The sequence below is a fragment of the Spermophilus citellus genome (assembly GCF_964194105.1).
Source record: "Spermophilus citellus genome assembly, chromosome: 14".
Classification (NCBI taxonomy): Eukaryota; Metazoa; Chordata; class Mammalia; order Rodentia; family Sciuridae; genus Spermophilus; species Spermophilus citellus.
In genome coordinates this window covers 43,522,864-43,547,716 of record NC_138194.1, presented here as the reverse complement: position 1 = coordinate 43,547,716, position 24,853 = coordinate 43,522,864, and the positions used below count along the sequence as shown (strand labels likewise).

At 36.9% G+C, this 24,853-nt stretch overlaps 1 protein-coding gene across 15 annotated transcripts in view; it reads left to right on the top strand.

The window, feature by feature from the left end:
- The window catches only part of EYA1 (EYA transcriptional coactivator and phosphatase 1), a 312,348-nt gene that overhangs the window by 216,539 nt on the left and 70,956 nt on the right, over positions 1-24,853 (top strand). For all 15 annotated transcript variants that reach the window (XM_081266699.1, XM_081266694.1, XM_081266706.1 and 12 more), the window contains 2 exons: positions 4,213-4,295; positions 4,672-4,858. In XM_081266699.1, coding sequence (XP_081122825.1) covers positions 4,213-4,295; positions 4,672-4,858 — 270 coding nt within the window. The remainder of the gene's footprint in view (positions 1-4,212; positions 4,296-4,671; positions 4,859-24,853) is intronic.

Below are 24,853 nucleotides of genomic sequence, written 5' to 3'. Positions count from 1 at the left end.
TCCTGCACAAATGTGCTTCTTGCTGGCTGCATAGAGTGGGGAGTGGGCTTAGAAGCCTAAACTCTGCAGCCTTCCGGGGAGCATGGTCATTGCTACTTTGCCTTTGCTTTCTGACATTCTGAACTTCAGTGCAACCCAGTGTTGGTGCTGCAGGCTTCATTGGAGCAGCTGTCAGAGTGGGATCTTTGGTTCCACAATATCTTCATCTCAGCTCGAGATCCACAAATGCCCCATACAGAGAGACTCTAAGAAGCTTCTTCTCTGACTTCTTGAAGACTATGATAACATTTTTGTATGCAAAAAGAAATCTCATACTGGTTACATGTTTTTGAAGTAGTTCCTAGAACATCTACTGAAATTGGTACTAAAACATAGGCACCAGGGAGAGGCCTGGATAAATGCCTTTCAACAGGTACCATCTGTTGACTTGGGAGCCATTTGTCAGCTATATTTTGAATATGTTGTCTTAAAAAAAAGAATTATAAGGAAAAAATCCTTGCAACATACAGTGGCGATTAGGAGCTTCCACTCTGGAGCCAAATGGCCTCGGATTGAATCCTACATCTGCTCATAACCTTGAGCAGTTTCTGTATCTGTGAAATGGAGTGTGATCAGATCTACTTCATGATGTTTGGGTGTTGGGTGGCTGTAAGGAATCAGTAATAACAGGTAAAAAATACTTTATTTGGATTCAATGTCAGCACTCAGAAATTTTTAAGTTTTATTATTCTTATAACTTCTATTTTTCTTTTAATATACATATATAGTATAACATAATATGCATAATACATATGTATATAATATACACACACATATGTAGTATGTATTGCCCATGCTGAAATATGAATTTTCATTGAAGTTAGCCAGATTTGACAGGAGGAAGTAGAAGCCCTGAGGAGTAGCATTAGCAGAACTGCATGGTGGTTCACTGGTGTTAGGCTGGAATGTGTATCTGGGGAGGTGGGGGTTGCTGGAAAGAGATCAAATAAGTTCAAAAGATAAATAGGGACCAGACCAGCTAAAGCCTAATAAATAAACCCTGGTAAGGAGTTTGACTTTTATCCTGAGGGCAAACAGGGAGCCACTAAAGGTTACTTTTTTAAGTAGGGGAGTGACAGGATCAGTCATGCACATTAGAGAAAGATTCTGCTACTTTTGCAGAGGATGAACTAGTGAGGGCTGGAGAATGGAAAGGAAACCAGTAATTGAGGCTGTGGCCAAAATCTAATGCTGGTAGCCTGGACTAAGTGAGCAGGCTCTGTTTGCCTAAGTCCTATGTAGAGGCAGGTGGAGTAGCCCTGCAAATTTGGTTTCTGGTGGTGAAAAATTAAAATTGCCTGAACCTGATTCTCTAGTAGGTATGCCTCTCTCTAAAGCAAGTGAGATCCTTTTGGAAGTTGCATTAAGCCCCTGAGGCCACTGGGGTGCCATTAAACTCCTGCTTCAGCACACTAAATGGAATGGAATCTCGGCCTGAACTCAGCCAGTAAATGAATATAACTTATGTTGAATTCCAGCTAATGTACAGTCTTAGAAGTAGCATTAGTCTGGAAAGTCACTTGGGTACCATTTGGAGTACTGAACTGTGATTTACTTGGTCATACTCTAGTGGTCCGTATGTGCCAATAGAGCTTCCACAGTCTTTTCTACTTTGTTCCAAGGAATAACTTATGGAATGAAAACATCCATTTTTAAAACATATTTTCTACATCTTATTCATTTTCTTGGTGAATGGGGATTATTGAGGTCAGTATTTATTGCTCAAAAATGTGTCATTTAAATGAAAGTAGCAAGTCCTAACCTAAAAATGTGTAGTTTAAATGAAAGTAACAGGTCATAACCTAAAGAAATTTTTCCTATCGAGTACATATAATAGCTAAAGTTAAAAAGCCTACACATATCCTAAAGATATTTCAATTTTATTTCACAAGGAAGTCATAAATTCTCCTTATTTATAAATTTGCTTTATATGATGTCATTATTAACAAATTATTCTCTGATATACAAATACTTAAGGAGTCATATGCCCATGAAGTGTAATGTTTAAAAAAGCAAAATAAAACTCATTTCATCCTGATAAGTCCTGTGAGGTCCCAGTTCGTGTCATAGTCACATTTTTATTCCCATGAAATCATCACTATGGATGGGCCTGATATTTAATATACTTTTGATAAGTATGTGATTGTCTCGTGTAAATGAGCTTACTATGGAAACCTGTCTATTGAGGATCTGCAGTTTGTGTTGGATTATTAGCAATGTGAGAACTCTCTCTTGTCTGAGATAGTTGTTCTGGGAACTTTAACAATGAAAAAAGCCTCAAATGTGAGTCTATGTGATAATCAAATTTGAAACTACCTTAAGAAATATTTTCCCTAGTTAATAAAAATAACTTTCTTGGATCAGTCTTTCAAAGTTCAGAGATGCTTTAATAAGTAAATAGGAAAATAATTTTAGATATGCAAAGAGATTAAGTCATATCTGTCTAATTTGAGAAAATAAAAAGGGGGAAAATACATGAATACAGTGGAGAATTTGAGAAATATTCACTGGAACACCTAATAACAATGCCTAATATCTGTGTGATAGTGTGTTCATTATGTTTTCTAAAACATCTTATTTGATGTTTACTAACCATTGTTTACAGATAAGGATTAGAGTGATTAGCTGACTTGTCCAAAGTCCAAACAGCTCACAAGTGATGAAACCAAAACTTCAATCTGTGTTTTCTGACTCTTGAGCCAGTACATAAATGTTTAGCAGCCAGTAAATAATTGGAATATACCAACTACAATGTTTTATACTTAAAGCCACCAGTAAATAACAAGTGTATATCAAAGACTTCCTCCTTGATCTGCCTGCACATATATTGCCTGTCCCACTAATTTTCAATAAAGCTTTAGTTTATTGTTTTAAAATGACTTTTATTTCTGAGTGCAGAAAGCAGCACAGGTTCTGAATAGAATTTTTAGACGTGTACAGTGGCTTAGTGATCTCATTCAGATATAATGCAAGATTTTAATGTTCTTTAAAGAATTTTATACTCTAAGAAGGATTTTAAAACAAATCACCCAAAAATACTTTTTGTCATTTTAGTTTTTTCTTTCACGAAAGAATAAAGAAAATTTCACCATGTTATTAAACATCAACAGCTTGATACTATTCTGTTTTCTGAATGGCATTATTAAGAACATTTTCTGTGTTTTTTTGAAAGCAACACTGAAGAACATCTTTGCCAACTATCTCTTTGAATAAATCCAAAATCTCTTTTTTCTCTCAGAGTAAATTCCTGGCAGTAAAATTGCTGAATTAAATGGTACACAAAATTTCTTAGTCATTAAGTAGCCAAACAGAAAAATTTTGCCTATTTAAATTCCCATTTTGCGTTTATTAATACCCTTTTCGTACAATTGCCAATTCCTGATCTTCGAAAAAATCTTTGCCCAAAGCATCATCAAAAATAGCATATTTTTGTTCTGTACAAATTAGCGGTTTGATAGTGAATAATGTGAAAAGGAGACTAAGATTTGCTCTTAGGTTGTGTCTTACATAGTGTCTGCTGTTCATTGTTGAACAATTTGGACATTCAACACATAGAATGCTACCTTCATGGTGCATGTAATGGATAAAACACTGAGTGTGTTCCTCTTTGATCTTCATTGTACCAAATTCTTCATGTGCTGTCGTTCACTCTTCTGTGAAATATAATAATGAAATAGCTTTCTCTGTGGGCCATTATAATAGACATCTGAATAATGACATCTGAAAACATTTTAAGTTTTTGAAAGTAGCATTAGAGTTTTTGAGATAGCAAGAAGCTTCAAGAACACCTAATTAGATCCCTTCATTTTACATTATGCCTATTTAATGTAAAGATCTAAAAAATCTTGCTATATTTTACAAATAAAAAAGGAAAATTCAGTGTCTAATATTTTTGTACACATATATATATATATATATATATATATAATTTTGTCCTTAGTTTATGTGAGTTACTCATGAACTCAGAAATTGAAACTTCTTCACTTTTTAATTCTTTGTTATATGGTGACCATAGTCTTCAACCCTTATAAGAAAATAAAATTGTATTCATAGCAATGGATTCTAGTGTTGAATCAAATAAATCCCAACTCGGCCTTACCTAAATGATATTTTTCAGTAGTCACATTTTTCTATATAGTTTAGTAAGCTATATTTCTTTTCATTTTGTTTTAGGTAGCAGTTTCACAACATCATCAGGATTATATACAGGAAATAATTCCCTCACAAATTCCTCTGGATTTAACAGTTCACAGCAGGTAACTTAAAAAGCCGATTTAACTTCTGAAATATTTTTAAATACAACATGATTTTATTATATAAAGAACGATCTGTTTATATTAAACTATAAGAACGTTTCCAAGCTTTTTAATAGTTGTTTTTCCTGCCCCCCCCCTTTAAAAAAATCTCTTTAGCATCTCTTTTGGTGAGTTATTTGGTTTTCCCATTGTTTTAATTTTACAAGTACTGCATCCTAGAAGATTATATGAAGAATGTCTATAATCTTACATAAAATTTGCAAGTCTGAGCTCTTCAGTGAATGCATATGAATTCAGAAAAGACACAGAGAAACATTTATAATTGTACTTTTGAATATAAGAATTCTGACAGATTATTCTTGTCTTGATTTGGTAGGACTATCCATCTTACCCCAGTTTTGGCCAGGGTCAGTATGCACAGTATTACAACAGCTCACCATATCCAGCCCATTACATGACAAGCAGCAACACCAGCCCGACGACACCATCCACCAATGCCACTTACCAGCTTCAGGAACCTCCATCTGGCATCACAAGTCAAGCTGTCACTGATCCCACGGCAGGTAATTATGTGCATTTCCTGCAGGCCATATTTTCCATGCCTTCAATGTATTTTTCTACATTCAGATATTTGTGCAGTGGTGGTACAGTTTTGGCAAAGACTAAAGACAAAGTTAAACAGCATAATCATGGGTTTAACTTTATTCTTATTTCTTTTGAAAATTTTAAATATAAAGTATGTAAACTTCAAAAGCACATGAAATAGAGATTTTATCCATTTGTCAATACAATCGTAGCCTTCAAGATCATATGTATATATGCGTATAGCTTTTTACAATTTGAAATATTTAACTAAATTATAAATAAGTACAATTTGTTGAATCCACGTATAGAATATGAAAGTAAATGACATTTCCTAGAATTTAATGTTTATCATGATTAAATATTTAATGTTTTTCATCAAATAATACATGACTGATGCTTAAAAAGTCACATAGTATCAAAGGAATGATTGTGGAAGCCAGAGACCTCTTTCCCCTCGGGGTGTACGTGAACTTGATAACTGTATGTCTGAGTGTGGGCAATGTTCATAGTTCTGATAACCTTTAATGGGCCCTTTCAAATGAGAGCCGCTTCAGTTCAGGAAATTTCTCTATATTGAATCCTTGATGTGTCCCCTCCATTGGTGATGTTTTTTTTTTTAAAATAACTCTTAATGGCATATACTTTTTTTTAAATAACTCTTAATGGCATTTCCTAAATTGTTCTTTACCTATGTTTCTTATATTTTCTCTCATCCTTCTCATCTCCTTGTCTTAACTTTTTAAAAATGTAGTCATTCCTTTTATGAATTATGAGATAAGCTCTTATTCTCAAAAAAAGTCAGAGTTCTTTTCCTCTTGCCATATTCCCACAGGTAGAGCCGCTTCATTGCTACAAGTCAGATTTAAATGATCTTACATCAAAAGATTTGTCTGTGACATAATCTTAGAGAGATGGGTGGGAATATGGCAAGAGGAATGACTACATTGCTATGATTACTTACTAGTTTCAGTATAGTTTTTGGTCATTTCTTTAATATTTTATACATAGACAATTATCATCTGTGAAAAAAGAGTTTTCCCCCTTAGTCTGTATGTATTTTGTTTTTTTCTTATCATATTGCATTTGCTAGGCCTTCCAATATAATGTGAAAGTTGAGCAGTAGAAAGGACATCTTGCCTTGATCCTGATCTTAAAAAAACATAGTTTCTCACTATTAAGCAGGATGTTAGCTATAGTTTTCTTTAGATGTCCTTTAGCAACTTGAGGAAGTTCCCCTGTATTCCATTTTTAGCCTATTGAAGTGATGGGTTTTCAAGTGTTGAACCTATCTTGCATGTCTGGGATGAATTCACATAACTTGGTCATGTCATACAACTCTTTCCAAATTATAATTCCTTTTATTTATTCTTACTACCATTTTCTACTATTTTGTTGAGGATTTTTGCATCTGTATTTATGAGAGATAGTTGTCTACAGTTTTATATCCTATAATGTCCTTGTCTGGTTTATTACTAGGTTAATTTTTGCCTCATTGACTGAATTTGGAAAAACTTCTTCTGCTTCTGTTTTCTGGAACAGTATTCTCAAAATATTTTTATTAAATATTTCATAGAACTTACCACTTAACTTAACCAAGTCTACCATATTCTTTTGGGAAAAGTTATTAATTATTCATTCCATTTTTAAAATATATATAGGTCTATCCAGATTATCTATGTTTTCTTGTGTAAGTTTTGGTAGATTGTATCCCACAAAGTGGGATACAACATCTTTTTCATTTTCATTTATTTCAAAATATTTTTATTTTTATTTGAATTACCATTGGAAGGTTAAGTATTACAAGAAGGAAAAAAAATCTTTGAACTTGGTGATATAGAGCATCTATCACTAAAATCATCCTCTTATTTACATCTTTACAATTAAATGACTTTTCATTATTAACATTATTAGAGACTGTGTTTAGTTTCCGAGAAGGTTGTTCTATGGCTAATTAAAATTCCACTACCTATAAAAGAAAATTTTTATCAGAATCAATACTTTGTTTTCCTTGCTCAGTCTAAGACTATATAAGGCAGTATCACAATTCACATCTACCCTCTCCATTTTAAATTGTATTTCACTCAATTATATTTTATTTTTAAGAAAAATTCTTTACTAAGTCCGTGCTTTTCTTTAGTGTTCAAGGAGGTGGAAGAAAAAAGAAATTTTAGGTTTTGTTCCCTTTGTGCTGATAACTAATAGTTCATCTTTTAGTCCTTCAAGAATAGATTGTAATACCTTACCGAACTCTTTAAAGCTTCAGGTATATTATTACCAACATAACTGAGTGCATATTTTCAAAAGAGTGATAAAAAATTTAACAACATGAGAGTATCATCATGAAGGATTTTTCAAATAAATTGTTTTCTCTCAAAAGAGCCCTTAAGCTATTCTTTTAAAAATATTTTTCTTTGTCATATGACTCATACATAAATATACAAAATATGAACAGTCTTTTGTAATCCATTTACTGTGTGTATTTAAATAATTTGGCTTTAAAATATATCTTGTCCAGAATCTCTTAGAACATTTCATAATAATTATGGCAGCTATGATAATAAAAATACATAGTAAAATATAATCAAATACAGTCATCTGACAGAAATTTGTATTCATTATCACATGCAATCGTATAACACACCTGTGAGATAGGTATTATTTGTGCCCATTTTACAGGTGAGAAAAAGAAGCATATTGTTCTTTAGTGTTCAGTAAACAGTAGGTAGTAAGTTTAAAATTTTGAGGCTGAACTCTTATAAAAGAACTTTTATAACATTGTACTTTTAAAACATTACCAAAGCAGTTGGAGAAAGAAAAAGAGTGAATGGTGAATAAAACATTTTAGGATAATGCAAAATAAAAGCCAATTACTTATTTTTCAGGAATGAGTTTTTAGTATGAACACTGTAGAAAAGTCCATTTTTCAAAGAATTTGTTAATTTGAATTTCCTACCAAAATCTTGATGTTGACATCTACCTTCACACTGCTTGACCGCATGCAGACAATTTTAGTCGTTAAGGTGATGTACAGGAATCTTGCCAATATTGAATTTCAAGTGACAGAGGAAAATCAGTGTAAGAGGGAATTCAATATGCATGGGAAACCATTTGTTCCCTCAGCTTCTTTGATCCCTGCCAAGGCACAAGAAAGTAGAGCAAAGTGCTTGAAAAACAGGAATGTTCTTGTGCAAAGCTGCAGAACTCTGAGCTCTCACAGGAACTCAGTGTGACAGGATGAAAAACTAAACTGCCAGACATCTTCCCTTATAAATGCAAGAAATTTGGGTCTTGTCTACAGTACCTCACATGCCTGCGAATGTTCACTGTGGAATGGTCAGAGGTTTGCAATAGCATGCATCCTGATGCCTGTCTGTTGCTGAGTGAATGGTTTGGGAAATCTGTAGGCCATACTTGCTCATTTTCACAGATGCCTGTGGATTTTGGAGAAGTTTGTAATTTGTTCAGCTCAAAAATAAACCATTTCAATGAAACAATTTCAACTAACTTTTTTGGAAACATTTGTCAGCAAAACAAATATTTGTATCTAAAATAGCCAGGCTATTAAGATGTGAGAAAACAAAACAGATGTTTATTTTGGGTTCTTGGATTTGTCTGTCTTGATGGCATTTGTTTTCTTTCCTCCTTTCTTTCCTTTTCCCCAGAGGATATGTAGTGTTAAACTTAATGGGATTATAAAAGCCATAGAAATAAAGTCTACCTTTTAAAAAAATACTGCCAGAATTATAATAAACATCAGTTTTATTACCTGTGCATTTTGTTTCTAAGAAGTGAAAAATTCAGTCTTTTAGCATTTATCCATTTTGTGACTCATTACTAGCCTGCTTAGTTTTTTGATTAGGTGGCGAGATGTCAGAATGCCTTATACAGTCACTTTTAATACGTTGGATTCCAAGATATCAGCCTTTCTTACGTTAGATAACATGATTTATATATAAATGACCAAAATAAGAAATCATATTTTTATTGGTGTGCTATAACTTTATATAATAGTGGGTTCATTGTGTCATATCTCTACATGCACATGACAACATTTGATTAATCGGATTCCCCAGTATCCTTTCTCGCCCCTCCATCCTTGCCACTTGCTCACTCTGCTAATCTCCCTTCAATTATTATTATTTTAATTAGTGCATTATAATTATAAAATATGCAAAATTCATGTATGGACACAGCATAATTTGGTAGGTTCATAATTATTGAGCTAATTAGTTTGCTAACTCAAGCATTATTTTATCTTCTTTCTTAACTAATTGATTTCTTATTTGTAATGCTATAAAGTATAAACACCCTATGAGACCAAGTATAAACACCCTATGGGACCAACACAAATCAATGTGAGAAGTTCCCTTATTTAAGTTGGAGGAAGTCAGCACTGGCAGACTTGATTTTTAGACTGGAGGTGTTTGGGAAGAAGACATGCAGCTATCTGTGTTTGCCATCCTTCCACTTCATTAAATTGGGATTAGATGATTTTGAAAGTGGGATTTTTGTTTTGTTTTCTTTTGTTTTGTGGAGCTAGGGATTGAACTCGGGGCCCCAGACATGATTGGCAAATGCTCTACCGCTGAGCTATGTCCCCAGTCCAGTAAGTGGGTTTTGTACTAAGTGTTTATAAATAAAGGCAGGATGGATAGATTAGTAGCTACCAATTTAATTCCCAGCTTGATACAAAATTAGTAAATTTAATGAATACTTTTAAATTTACTGAATGGCAATAATACATGAACATGGGAAGAAATAAAGATATAAAAGCGTTCACAAAGAATAAACCTCCCGGGCTGGGGATGTGGCTCAAGCGGTAGCGCGCTCGCCTGGCATGCGTGCGGTCCGGGTTCGATCCTCAGCACCACATACAAACAAAGATGTTGTGCCCGCCGATAACTAAAAAATAAATATTAAAATTCTCTCTCTCTCTCTCTCTCTCTCTCTCTCTCTCTCTCTCTCTCTCTCTCTCTCTACCTCTCTACCTCTCTCTCTCTCTATCTACCTCTCTCTTTCAAAAAAAAAAAGAATAAACCTCCCCTGATATTCTGATATTCTGCATACAGCCCCTTGGTTTCTTTGAGCATTTTAAAAGCTATACATTGCTGATATAAAATTGTACATAGTACCTACCTCTAGCCATTTTCCTTCCCTCACCATTTACATCTATATTCTTTTTTCATTTTTCCTGACATATTAACTCAGTTAATTCTCACCCAGTTCCGTGAGATAGACAGAGTTTTCATTGCTCCTAGTTCAGCAGAAAGCTAAGATGATATCAGTAGCTCACCAGGACATAACTTCTGAGCTTGGGTTCCAACTTGAGTTCTTACTCAGTAAAACATGCTGTTTCTCAAAGCCACCTGGTCTGAAGTTTCCAACAGAGGTGGGGCAGGGCAGGAGCAGAGAAATAAAAATGTAAACAGAGTCCTGAAAAGCAGTAACTATGTGGCATTCATTTTCTTCAGTTGTTTATATTGTTTAGCAGAAGAATCTACTGTGAGGTTAACTATGTGGTAAATGCTTGACTGAGCTCTATTATTGACAAAATAATGCAGATCTGAAATTACAGGGAGAAGTATCTAGTGTGGAGTATTCCAGGTTATCTCATAGTGCAAGTATTTCTCCAATTTTAAAACCAGTTTGTGGATAGCTCACACCCAGTTGCACACACTGTCTCTTATCTTCTTCCCTCAATTCTTTCCATCCCCACTTCCCCTCTCTCCTAATTAAGTTGTCTGTCATGATCTTGCTTAGAGAACAATTTGCCACAGCATCTCATTACTTTTTTCTTTCTCTTCCTCCCCCAGGACCTCATTCTCCATCGTGGTCTCCTACATTTTTTTTTCTTTTCCCTCATTTCTCTGCTCACAGTTCATGGTGATGAGTACTAAGTATAAGGATAATGATATTTTTGTATAAAGGAAAATGAGAGACTTCCATATATATATATATTAGTTATAGATGGACACAATATCTTTATTTTATTTATTTTTATGTGGTGCTGAGAATCAAACCCAGTGCCTTCACGCATGTGAGGCAAGCACTCTATCACTGAGCCACAACCCCAGCCCGGGAGACTTCCACTTTAAAGTGAAAGTGGGCCCCTTAATCTAGTATATCACCTACACTTTTGAAAATTCCTACTTTCTGACTCCCTCAGAAACTTCACCAAATACTTCCTCATAAAATTAAAATAGCATTTTCTGCAATGTCATTATTTCAGGTAAATGCTACTTTTTCGCTTCTCACTTTTATGCAACTGTTGATATTGAAGAGTGTAATTTTCTCCTATTTTACATTGTATATGTGTAGTGTTTCACCTGGATTATTGGTTGACTTAATCCTAGATTGATCTGGAAGTCATGTCTGCCATTGTTTCTGGGAAAAAAACAATTTCTGAGTTTCAAACAACTGGTTTGAAAGCATTCCTAATTTGTAACATAGCTATGTACAAATATTTAGAACATTGTTAATTTGTAAATCAATAACTCTCACATCTAAAAAATTCATTTCAGTAACTGGTATGAAGCAATTGAACAACAGGGTAGCTTTTGATTTTAAATTAAAGTTAGAAATGACCTTAGATATTCTTTTGCCTGAGACCTTCACTTTACTGAATAAGGAATCCAGAAAAGACTGAACTTTTCTAAGCAGCACATCATGCCATTGGTGGTGTCTCCTGATGGCACCCTGGTGAGGTAGCCTCAGGAAGCAGAAGGGCATTGTGTGGCCCTTCCCACACTTCCCTGGGTGGCCCAACCTTCTGAAGATGGAGATGGATGGTCTGTGTTCTATAATGGGTTGAAGGTAGGATTAGTTAGAGATGCAAGTTATCAGGTTTTAAGTGTTGTTCTACTTTAATTCTTTTCCGATCCTCTGATTGAAAAAGAATATAATGTACATTGATTCCTAATCGTACCTTGTGGGGTACCACTTTCCACCTGTGCTCTTCTCATGCCAACCCCCTACCAGGGATTATCTCTGAACATCTGTTGGCCTCCATTCCTCTAGAGTAGAGTTTAGAAAAACTGTAGTGGTGACTAGGGATTTGGAGTTGGACTAACCAACCAAGGTTTAAATCCTGGTTGCACATTACTCTGGGCAAGTCACTTAGCTCCCTAACATATTAATTCTCTAGGAAATGAGAAAAATATAGATTGAGCATCTTTTATTTGAAATTCTGGAAACTGGGAGTGTTTTAGATTTCAAACTTTTTTAGGATTTTGGAATATCTGCATATTCACAAAGAGATATCTTGGAAGTAGGACTCAAGGCTGAACACAAAATTCATTTATGTTTCATATACACCTTGTATGCATAGTCTGAAGGCAATGTTATATAATATTTTTAGGGCACCTACATTTTGAATGCAACCCATCACATGAGGTCAAGTTTGAAATTTTCCATTTTTGGTATGATGTTTGCACCATTTTGGATTTTGGAGAATTTTGAATTTTTGGATTAGATATGCTCAATGTGGACATCTTGTCAATAGGGTAACTGTAAGAATGAAATGTTGTAAGTAGCTAGCAAGGTGATTGACACATACTGGGCCCTCAGATGTTCACTTCTTCTATTTATACTTTCAATAGATATTTATAAATGCTTGCTGTGTGCCAGGCACCATGCTCGGTGCTAGAGCTACAAAGGTCACAAGACAGTCAAGGTCCCTGGTCTCAGAAAGCCAATGAGTTCTTCCTGCTTGAAGTTTATTACTGTTGTGCATTGTGCTTCATGGGTGTTTTGGAGACTCAAGCCCACAAAATGTGGCTTACCAGTTTCTTTCACATAGAATGACTCTCTGGAATTTAAACCAGTGGTTGAAATGTGTGAGAAGAATGATAGAAATTTCTGTGAGGTTATCCACAGCGCCCTGGAAAGTTGGTATTGGCCATGCTCCAGGGAAGATGAAGCTCTCTTAATTTACTTTCTAGAACTTGACTGAGAAATTAATTTATCTGTGAGACCTCAATTAGTGATTAGTTGAAGGGGAGTCATGGTATGGAACACAGGTGAAAAAGTCAGTGTAATTTTCTATAAATAATCAACCAATGTTGATTGATCCTTAACTATTCTTAACCTATAAGACTAGTCAGCTTGCATATATCCTTTTAATTTATTTTACATATATTTACTTCTATGGGAGAGGGCTGTCTGACAACTTAAAGTTTTCAAAGTTTTTCGTCTTTGAGCCTTCTATCCTTTGATAATATAGTATTCACTGGGAATTTATTATAATGTAATTTATCTAAGGCTTTGATGAGGTCCTTTATTTTCTTCTATTTTTGCTCCCCTTCCTCCTTCCTCTTTTTTTTTTTTTTTGGCCAAGCAATGATTAAAAAAAAAAAAAACTTCCAGTATAAAATTATCATGGTCACACATGAATGTCATCCTCAAGGTGTAATGGTTGCTTACTTTATAGGACCATGTGCATCTCAAATGCTTTTTGAGGAACAGCACAGACCCGCCCTTAGGGCCTTCCACATGAGAATCTCCCCTACCTGGGCCTGTCCTTAGAGAATGTCATTTCTCAGTGCAGCTAACTTGGTGCAGCATGTGTCTCCCTTAACCTACAACTAGTCACCCCATTTGAAGTAACTCGAAGTATAACCTCTGACCTATTGCTGTTTAAAACTCTAAGGAGAAACTTGTTTCTGTCAGTGGGCAGAAGGACTCATGATGGCCCTACTCTTCTAGATTTTTTCAGTTTTACACAAGGTCCTGGTCAAGTGCTTTGTGCATTGAAGTTCTGCACTCTAGAGTTCTGCAGTCAGCTATCATCAGCCTGAGGGATAACAATCTTGTGAGCCCTGCTGTTTTATTCACTATGAGGACATGTTCCTAAATCCCAATGAATTCCCTCAATGAGCAGTCCTCTGTGGTTTTTCTGTGCAGCTATCGGTTTGTCCTATCTTATGTTCCCTAAAGGCCATAAGTCTTTTTTTATACCTTTGCCCTGCATTGATTGAGAACCTTAGAGCAAGCAGATCTGTGCAAACCACACTGTCCTTGACTTCATTCTACCTCTCCCACACAAATTGTTTTTTCCTAAAAGAAGAAAACTTTTTTCAGTTTTTCAAAGTTATCTAATTATTGTGTAAGTAGTTGGGGGTTAATCTTAAACTCTTTCTTGGAAAGCAGTAAGATATAAATTATTCAGAAAATAAAATTAAGAAACAAAATGTTTTATTCAACAAGAATATGAGCCAGATAAAAGATTGTGGTAAATCACTTTATGTTCAGGAAGCAATTAAGTTGCAAATTGCATTGTAACTGTAACTTTGAAAAATATCAACTTTTTGGTTAATGTGTGTACAGAGACAGTTTGAGGTCTCTTGTATGAGTTAGTTAGCTTTCTGTTACTATAACAAAAATACCTGAGATAATAAATTTAAAAGAGAAAAAAATCTTCCCATGACTTGGGCAGTTCAAGTCTATCATCTGTTGGCTTCATTGCTTGGGCCTATGATGAGGTGGCATATCATGGTCAGAGTGCATGGAGGAGCAAAATCACTCACCTCATACCCTGGAAGTAAAAGGGAGGAAGAAGAAGAGGGGTCTGGGTTCCTACAGTCCCCTTTGAGAGCATCTACCCAATGATCTAGTCCCCATCTCTTGAAGGTTCCTCAAAGGTTGGGGATATAGTTTTGTGGTAGAGCATTGATTAGCTAACATACGCAAGGTCTTGAGTTCAATTTCCAGCACACACAAAATTATAGCACAAAATTACAGCACACACCACCTTATAATAGTGTGACCATGGGGACCAGGTCTTACCAAGTCTTAACAACCAAGCTATAGTATGGTATAATTGTAGCCCCCCAAGAGCACATATCTTTTCATCTTTTCTTTCTGTTTCAAGTCCCAAACCTCCAGTGTTTAATTTATAGCCTTATTAGTTTTAATTCACTTACTTTATATAAGAAAGCATGTTGTCAATTGTAAAATACATCCCAAGTGAAAGATTTCATTTTCTCGACCACGGATTTCCAGTTTCTGCATTTATCCTCCATCCCACACTGCCTTATAAATATCCTAAGAACTGCAGGATTGGCGTGGACTCTTTCCTTTTCAGTTTCTCCTTGAGTGTTTTTCCTGAAGTACTGTCTCAGTATTACCTATTCATCTAATCACCTGCACATACTCAGCTTTGATAATGATAAAGGTCACTACAAAACACATTTATTTTGAGATGTCTTCCTTAATTCTGCTATTAAATTGCATTACACTATTCCCTAGTTGGAGGGAAAATAGGAAACATGGACATCTGGTAGCATTTTGAAGACACATTTCAGCATTTCACTACCTGTTCTTTGAGCTTTTCCTATTTTAAACTTTCTGATGGGTTTTGTGGAGACAGAGAAAGCAAAGCAGTTATTTTGTGTCCTCAAGGAGCATTTTACCACCAAAGAAGATAAAATCATGCATGCAGCCAAACCTTATAAAAGTTGAATTTTTAAATACCATGCCAGAAAAGAATGCTTATAAACAATGCATGTACAAAGATTCCTTATACAAAGTGTGTGTGTGGGGGGGGAAATTAGCAAAGGAGCTGAAGTTTACCTGTAACATTCAAAGATCAAATGACTAAGGAGTAAGGATGGGGAGGGATATTTATTCAAAGCTAGAGAAATAGAACATTATAAATGGGTTCCAGGACAGGGCATCATTCTCATTAGAACACACTTAAGTTAGGATTAAATTTAATTAAAGGATGAAAGCATTTTTGAACAGAAGTTGCTTCATCATTTTACAAAAAAAAGAAAAAAGAAAGAAACTTAGCCCAGAGAGATGACTTTGAACAATTCACTTAACACAACAATAACACCAATGTGTGTATACAAAATCTTTTAACTTGCATTAATTGCCTGATATCTTTAAAATGGTGCTATCTGTATTTTACTGTTGAGGAAATTGAATTACAGATAACTTTCAAATAATTATATAAATTGTGAGTTACCAAGCCCCTTCTGGAATGTATTCAGGCCCTGAGGTCTTAATTCATAGGTTATGTTGTCCACTACAGAGGCATTTTTTTTAAAGAGAGAAGAGAGAGAGAATTTTTTTTAAATATTTACTTTTCAGTTTTCGGTGGACATGACATCTTTATTTTACAGAGACATTTTAACTAATTGATTATCTAGGTTCTGTCCTATAAGTTAGAGAGGATGTGCAGGTAGACCATAATTTCTAAGATCCATTCCTTCTACAGTAGGTTATTTCCCAAGCAGTGAAAGGAACAAAGATCACATTTCTGGGGTTCTGGAGGTTCATAATCCATGCTACCAAACCTTGGACCTAGGAAGCGTCTCTCCTTTGGCCCCAAACCTCCAGGAGAAGGTGGCGGCCAAGCCTCCCCTGGTGCCCATTGGATGTTTTCTCTGTCCTATCTCTGTCTTCATCACCACCCAGCAAGACTTCTGGCTTAGAAAAGAAATGATTTCTCTGAGGCAAGTCAGGTCTGGTGGGCATGTGATGCAGGAAGCCTCTTGAGTGAAGGCTCCAGAGACCACATCCTGAACCTGTGTCCTGGTGGGATCCATGCTAACTGGGAGCCCTTAAGTTCTATTAATTTCAACCTTTCCATCTCCTTTATGGGTTCAGCAACACACCCCTGAACAGATCCAGGGTAGAAATGGTCCGAAAGACTGAAGAAAGTTCTGTGCTTCCCACTCCTCTAGTTCTTGGTCATCTACTCCTCCAGTTCTTGGAATTAATATGTCCTCACTTTTACTATGAATGAGTAAGTTCTGTAACTCTACAATGTTGGAGTGAAGAGGATGGAATGATGTATGGGGTCGCCTGTCAGATCCTTCCCTAATAGCATGAAAGCACAAAGATAAGTATGTGTCAGTTGCTTAAAAAAAATGACCACTTTTAACCAATTTTTAAAATTTTTGTCAAATTTTAATGGGAAATTAATGACCAGGGACATTTTGCTGTGTGAACCAGGGCTGTTCCCTATGCCAGGATGTGAAAATGATAGATACATGTTGAGCCTCCAATGCGTTCCAGGCTCAATTCTGGACATGATGACTTAGCAGTGACCAAATGTCGTCTCTGCCTTCAAGGAGCTTACATTCTACTGAAGGGCACAGGCCACAAGGAAACATAAATTGCATCTGGTAATCAGAAGTGCCCAGAAGGATGAACAGCTGAGTAAGGAGAGTAGAGTTAGGGCAGGTAAACTGTTTTGGAAGTGTTTTCTGGCAGAGTGGCATTTCAGTAGAGACTCCCCAGTATCTGGAGGGACAGTGTTGTGAGCAGGGGAAACAGACACACCAAGGCCTGGAGGTGGAACTATGCTGGTGGATTCAGAGTGCCACTATTGCCAGTGTTATGGGAGCCAACTGGGAGGGAGGGTGGTAGGGGTGAGGGTGGGGAGGTAGAAATGCCATCCTGCTAGGCTCATGGGCATGGAAAGGACTTTGGAGAGGTTGCCATCTTTGTAGATTAAGATGGAGACATAAAAAATGTTTCTAGGAAAATGGTCTCTATTAGAGACCTTCAGGAACAAAATGTTCACTAGTGGATCTCTTGAATCTGTACCATAGTGGTAAGAAGGGAAAGGTGCCCAATGGTGGGACAGAGTGAACCACAGCCATGTCAGAGATTAGTCTGTTGTCAGTACAGAGGTGACAATACTGACCATTAAAAGAAAAAAGGGACTGGGGTTCTATCTCACTGATAGAATGTACACTTCATATATGTGGATTCCCTACCCTGCCAAAAAAGAAAAGAAAGACATAAATACTTTTCATTCCCAAAGGATCGTACGAGCAGAAGATGAGATCAGCTGCAAACATAAGGCGACTTATTAAGTAGCTGCTTCAAACTGATTTGTTCCCAAGATTGTTTTATAAAACAATATCATATAAAGACCTTTTTAAAGGAATATTCCAATATTGTTCCCCTTCTAGGGAAGAAAAAAAGGAAAGCTGAATGAATGTGTGCATGTTCGTACATTTTCTATTATGGGCATTTAGTTTCTATGGTTTTCTGTTACACGAGAATTCAAGCATGAAGTTTAAGCCACCACTGGAATTTCTTTAGAGTTTTGAGAATAATAGGAGCTTCAGTTTTGAATTCTGAGGAACAGCCCGTAGAGGTTAGATCTAGGCACCCTTCCCCAGCTGCCGTACAGGAGCAAAGATAGTTTAATAAAATGTTGTCTAGAGAATTAGAGGTGGGCCCAGTTAGAAATTGTGTGAGTTAAGTTCATCACTGTAACCAAAGACCTGCCAAGAACAACTCAGAGGAGGAAAAGGTAACGTTGGCACATAGTTTCAGAGGTCTCAGTTCATGATTGACCAACTAACTCTATTGCTATGGGCCCGAGATGAGACAGAACATCATGGTGGAAAGGTATGGCAGAGGGAGACTGCTCAGCTCATGGATGCTGGGAAGCAGAAAGAGAGGAAGGGACCAGGACAGACATAGCTCCCAAGGCCACAACTCCAGTGATATACTTCTGCCAGCCACACTCACCTGCCTACCACGCAGTAGTCTATTTGAATTATTAATTCATCAAATGGATTAATCCACCAATGAGATCAGTCCTTTCATAATGCAATCTTTTCACCTCTGAGCACTGCTGCATGGCCCAAAACATGACCATTTGGGTGGCCATTAAAGATCAAGCCATAACAGAATTATTTATCAGATTAGGCTCTGAGAGGTCACGTTAAGTCAGGGAAAATCTAAATGCTCAGTGTGGAAGTGCTGCATGCTCCTTTCCCATTTGCCTTTTCACCTAAATTTTCTAAGTTTCCTGTAGAATGAGCAGCTTTTCTTGACCAAGGCAGAAAGCCTCAGATATTTACTGACTCTTTACAGGAAAAGCTTACTATTTAGGAATTGGAAACAATCAAAAAATAATCAGAATTAAATTGTATGGATAGATTGGTTTCTTCTGCAGTTTAGATCTTGAATATCCCTAAAGGCCCATGTGTTGAAAGCTTGATCTCCAGCCATTGATACTATGGAGAGGCAGTGGAATCTTCAGGAAGTGGGGCCTAGTGGAAGGAAGTGACATCACTGGGAGAGTCTGACCTTGAAGTGGATATTGGGACCTCAGCCTCATTCTGTCTTTCTCTCTGCTTCAGGCACCCCCTGCCATGTGCACTTGCCATGGTGTACTGTGCCATCACAGGCCCAAAGAAACAGGACTAAGTGACCATGGGCTGAAATCTCTGAAACCATGAGGCAAAATAAACTTTTTACCTTATTAAGTTGATTCTCTCAAGTATTTTGTCACAGTGATGCAAAGCTGACTGACAGTCTCCATGCTCTATACTATACCTATTGCCCATCCAACTGTCCCTTGGGTTAATTTCATAGTTTGGGGGAGAAATTATGGGTAATTTCCATTAAAGGTGGTTTTGTCTTGCCCAAACCTAAAGATGCTACGCTCCTTACTTACCTTAAAGTGATTGAACTCAATTCTCACAGAAGAGTTTCCTCCCATAGGAAAACTATTTTAAGATATTAGAAATATGCCCAATGGATGCATATGATTCTTTTGGCCAGTAGCATTGAGCTTGATGCATCTGCCTTCCTATAGGGAATGCCAAGGGAAGCACTGTGTTCCTTCCTGTTGAATTAGAGCTTAAACCTTCTGTATCCTTTCAGTTTTCTTAATTTGGGCTTGGTATACCATCTGTTAAGATAATATCTGCCTATTCTTAGGTTGATTTTGACAGTCTCAGAGTTCAGGGATGCCTCGGTGTCAACTGCTGTCTGTCATCCAGTTCATATTGACTTGTGAAATCATCCCATGTGTTTTAAAGTTTGGGTCTCGAACGTGACAATATCCATGTGTAGAGAAGCGGTATGTTTTCTCTGGATCCCTTATAGCCACAAATAGAATATAGTTATTGATGAGCCTGTCTCATGTTCACTAAATTCAGATGGCGTTTCGAAGGATTTCACGAACAGCTCTACCTTTCATTTTGTGTGCGGTATCATCTTAGATTCAGGGTCTAGTCAGAGATCACAGTTCCTCTGGCCTCCCTCCAATGTCATTGTACATGTGGTGAGAGCTTCCTCTCTGCTCAGAGATCAGTTACTTCATTCTGTTTGGGGGGAATAGTCCTTCATCTCACTCAGACTTAGAAATGAGTAAGGACGACTTCCATCCTCCCCCAACACAGAGAAGGGAGCCTGCAGGAGCCCCGAATTCTACTTCCTTTACAGCCACCACTGGCCTATCTAGTCCCAGGGGTGTAAGATTAGATGTCTCCTGCTACTCTAGAATAAATGTGAACGCTTATCCCTAAATCTTTAAGAAGCCAACCAGGCCTTCATGCTGTGCAGCAAGACACTGTGAAAATAAAAAGCTTCTGTGAAGGAAAGCATAATTTCAAGAAATATCAGACTGGGAAAAAATCTGCAACTATAAAAAAGGGTTAAATATATATATATATATATATATATATATATATATATATATATATATGAATATATATGAATAGAAAATCTATAGCTTGGCATGGTGGCACATACCTATAATCCCAGCTATTCAGGAGGCTGAGGAGGAGGATTACAAGTTTAAGGCCAGCCTGGACAATTTAGCAAGAACCTGTCTCAAGCTGGGCGCATTGGCACACACCTGTAGTTCAGTGGCTCCGGAGGCTGAGGCGGGAGGATCACAAGTTCAAAGCCATCCTTGCAATGGCGAGGAGCTGAGCAACTCAGTGAGACCCTGTCTCTAAATTTAAAAATACTAAATACGGCTGGGGATGTGGCTCAGTAATTGAGTGCCCCTGAGTTCAATCCCTGGTACCAAAAAATAAACAAAACACACAAAATGAAAAAAGAAAGAAAAAAAAAGGACCCTGTTTAAAAATTTAAAAATAAAAAGGATTGGGGTATAGTTTAATGGTAGAGCGCCATTTGGTTCAATCCCCAGCCTTGCAATTAATCAATTAAAATAAAATTAAAACTTGCAATGGATTTAGGCAGTTCACAAATGGAGAATTAATTTTTAAGTAAATATATACAAGTTTCTCCGACATACACAAATTACTATGGCTACTATTCTACACCTGATAAAATAACAATGACTTATAAGTGCATCAGATTAAGATATCATAGAACCAGGTTAAATTGACAATCCTTTTGAAAACGCTTTGGCAAAGCAAACAGGACATGCTAAGGGAGGATAAGAATACAACCGGATAAAGAGTTTGGACTAGATAAAGTAGACACTAAACTGATGGTTGTTAAAGGTTGGACTTCACCTGAGTTGGAAGGTAACTAATCTGTTTAAGAGGTAAGACGAAGAGCTGACCATTAGGAAGCTTTAGTAAGTCTACAGCTATAGGTAGGAGAGCTCTAAAGCTAAGTAACCCAGCCTATGTCCTCGATTTGACAGGGAGACTGAGAACTGAAAAAACTGGAAGTCACTTCCCCAGAACTCAAGTAGGAGTTATTCCCTCAGGGTAACTGGATGAACTTTTCTGAGTTCCAGGTCTTTGTTTTTCTTTTTAATACCGAAGGATTTATGGAAACATTCTGTAGTATTTACAAATGTAGAATTTTAATGACCTTATGTAGATTTTAATATTTTATGATTGAATAGGTAAACATTAACTTTTCAATGAGCTTCTAAAGTAAATACAGCTATTTCCCTTTCCAATGAGCTTCTAAAGTAAATATAACTATTTCCCATTTATAAATGTTTTGACTAGCTGGTGGAAATAATTAGATAACTTTCATAGCTTTTAATAGAGTTAAACACTCTTTGCATCATCGATTTTTTTTCACATCTACTTTGCATGCTAGACACTGTGCTCTCAGAATACAGAACTGAATACCACCAGGTTCTACTCTCAGCAGAGTTGACAGACATTTGCTCAAAATAATTCTGACCAGTTACTTATTATCCACTGTAGACATAAATAATTGCAAACATCATATGGCCCAACAGTAGAGGTAAGAGAGTAGTTACAAAGAAGAAAATGAGATTTAGAGAGAAAATTCACAAAGATTATTGAGCATCATCTCTAAGGTTGATAGGAATTTTATAGACAGATCAGGAAGAGTCTAAGAATTGAGAAAAGACATTTGAAGGAAAAAGAACAGCATGTACAAAGTTATGGCACTTTCAGAGAACTGAGATAATAAGGTTTGTCTTTCTGAAGTAGTCTGTGAGCATGGAGAATATTTAGTATGAGGTTGTAGAGTGACTCCTTGAGACTTTTCTTTTTTAAGGTTGTCAACATCATAAAGTGCTGATGCTGTGCACTACTGTAAGTGCCTTTATGGATATACTAGTCTTATCTGATTTTGTCCCTTTTATTCCTGTTTCACAGATGATAAAACTGAGACATTCAAAGGGTAAATAACCAACATAGTCCTACTGCCAATTAGCAGTGAGGTAAAGATTCAAAATGTGGCAACCAAGTCCAGTGCTCCATGTTGTAGAATCTGGACTCCTCGCCTTCCTTTTCCATGCTGGAGTTTGGGGCACTCAAGGTATATGGTGAAAGACTGAGACTAGCAATCCTGGAAATAGCCTGTTATAAGAATTGGGGCAAGAGATGATGAGAGTTTCAACTTAGACCAAAAGTAATTAGGAGTAAAAAAAAAAAAAAAAAACCCACACAACTCAGTCTTACTTTGATGGAGCTTCTGGGTACGAAAGCTAGAGAGATGCTGACCATTAGTCAAACTTATTAACAGAGAGAATTCCTTCTGCATAAGTTTAATTGTGGTGTTCAGGTAGAGCAGTCTTGCAAACAGTGGGACACTGAGTTGAGAGATCAGGAGGTAAAGCTTTAGCATTATCTGTCTGGAGGTTCTCAGGAAAGCCCTCGTATAGACATGGACAACCACTGAGAGCTGCAGTAAGATGAGAGGATCATGGAGGAAGCTCTAGTACCTGCTACTCAAAATCTAGTCCACCAGTGGGCTGTCCACCCACTGACCGCATATTATTAGAGTAGACTAACTGAAGAAGTTGCTTCAGAAGGTAACCAGCTGTGTCACCAAGCACATTGTTTACCTTAGCTGGCTTTATTTTATTTCATGTTAGTTGCAGATGGACACAATATCTTTGTTTTATTTATTATTTATTTTAATGTGGTGCTGAAGATCAAACCCAGTGCCTCATGCATGTGAGGCAAGTGCTCAACCACAGAGCTACAACTCAAGCCCTATTTTTTAATCCTGGAAGACTTTTTCATGAAGGAAGCATTGAATTATTAGGCAGAGTAACCCCACTTCTTGTCCTAGATCACCTCTTTTAGTATCACTTATGGAGAGAACACGAGCCTTTAAGCTTTGGGCTTAATGACTGAGAAGGAGTAGTATGAAAAGAAGAAATGGAAATCAAGGTAATTAAAGGAGGAGTGGTCATTATAGCCCAAGGAGGTCAGAGAACATGGAAGACTAAATAGCAATTATTGGATTTGGCCATTAGAGAGTCATCAGTTATATTTTTAGAAATTTTGCCATCTGCTTACTTTTCTACTTTCTCAAATTTATACTCTTGCTGTGTATTCCAAGGATGCTGTGACTCTCTATCTGGAGTATTCTTGGGTTGAGTCTTCATTTTACCTATCTCTTCTATCTCTGGGCTGATCTGAAGTTACTGATCACTCCTTCCTTCCTGATGAACGCCTTCCTCTGCAATGCCGACCTGGGTTTTCTCTTGACACCCCATCTGTGTCTCTCAGTCCATCCCTTCTATACACACTACATTGCTTCATCTACACCCATTTCTTTAATTACAGCTGGTACCAATTTCCAAACCCGAACCTAGCCCACATTTCTCTCCTGAGCTTTGGAGCAGTCCAGCAGCCTACTGGGCATCTGTATTTGGATGCCTCCGGTCTCTTCAAATTATGTCCAAAGCTGAACCTGAATTCTCCCTTCTAGTCTTCCCTATAATTTCCTTCTTCTTTCTAAGTCCCATACTTAGTATTAAAATCCACCCAGATGCCACACTACTGACAAGGGTAGGGTCCTTGAATTCTTCTTTTTTCCGTATCCAGTTAGTTTTTTATTTCACCTCTAAATGATACTTCGTGTCTGTCACCATCTTTATCCCTACCACCTGTGTCCAGGTCACCACCATCCCTCATGTGGGTTACTGAATTATCCTCCGACTGGCCTCCCTTTCTCAGCGGTGACCTGTCTCCTGCCCTTTCCATGCTAGAGCTGGGGCACCAGTTGCTTGTGGGATTCTTTGCTTGTCCCTCCAGCTTCAGGGTGCTGAGTTCTTCTGGGCATTCGGGTCAGATCATTTTCATTTTTTTTGTTTTTGTTTTCCAGTTCTTAATCATGACAGATTTTCTTTCTATACCTTTACCTGCTCATGTACCTGCCTAGGACCCATTGATATCTTGGGGATCTGAGTTATGAGGACTTCCTCCATGGTCTCCCAGCATTCTGCCTTCTCCATGTCAGAATCTTTTCCACATTGTTTTGCAATTTCTCATTTTTGTGTATGAATCAATGCCTTCCTCTGTATTTTAAGCTCCCAGAGAACAGGGACTGTATCTACTTGGTACATCCTTACTCTCAGGCTCCTTACACAGTGCCTAGAACAATGCAAACATAACATCCAGTCCCTGGTTTCTTAAATGAATGCTCTTCAAAGTATTTTTACACCCATGCTCTCAGTGGGGGTAAAGTTGAATAATTTAAAGAGGGTTTTAGTGAAACATGAGCTGTCCATGGATTAGAAGATTAAATTATTTGAGTTGTTTTTGTACAACTAGGAGGAAGGAGAAGTTAGAGTAAGGAAAGCTGGTAGAGAAACTCAGAAGCATTTAATTCCACCTCATAGAACAAAAAGCAAGAGGGGTTGTTGTTGTTGTTGTTGTTTTTATGTAGATTGCCTTATCTTTAATTTTGTCTTCTAATAAGTGGAAGCCTGTAAGGTGTGATCGTGCATATTTAAAGGTATCAGGTTGTTCATCTTTTAGGGATTTTTTTTTTCTCTTAGATAACATGATTTC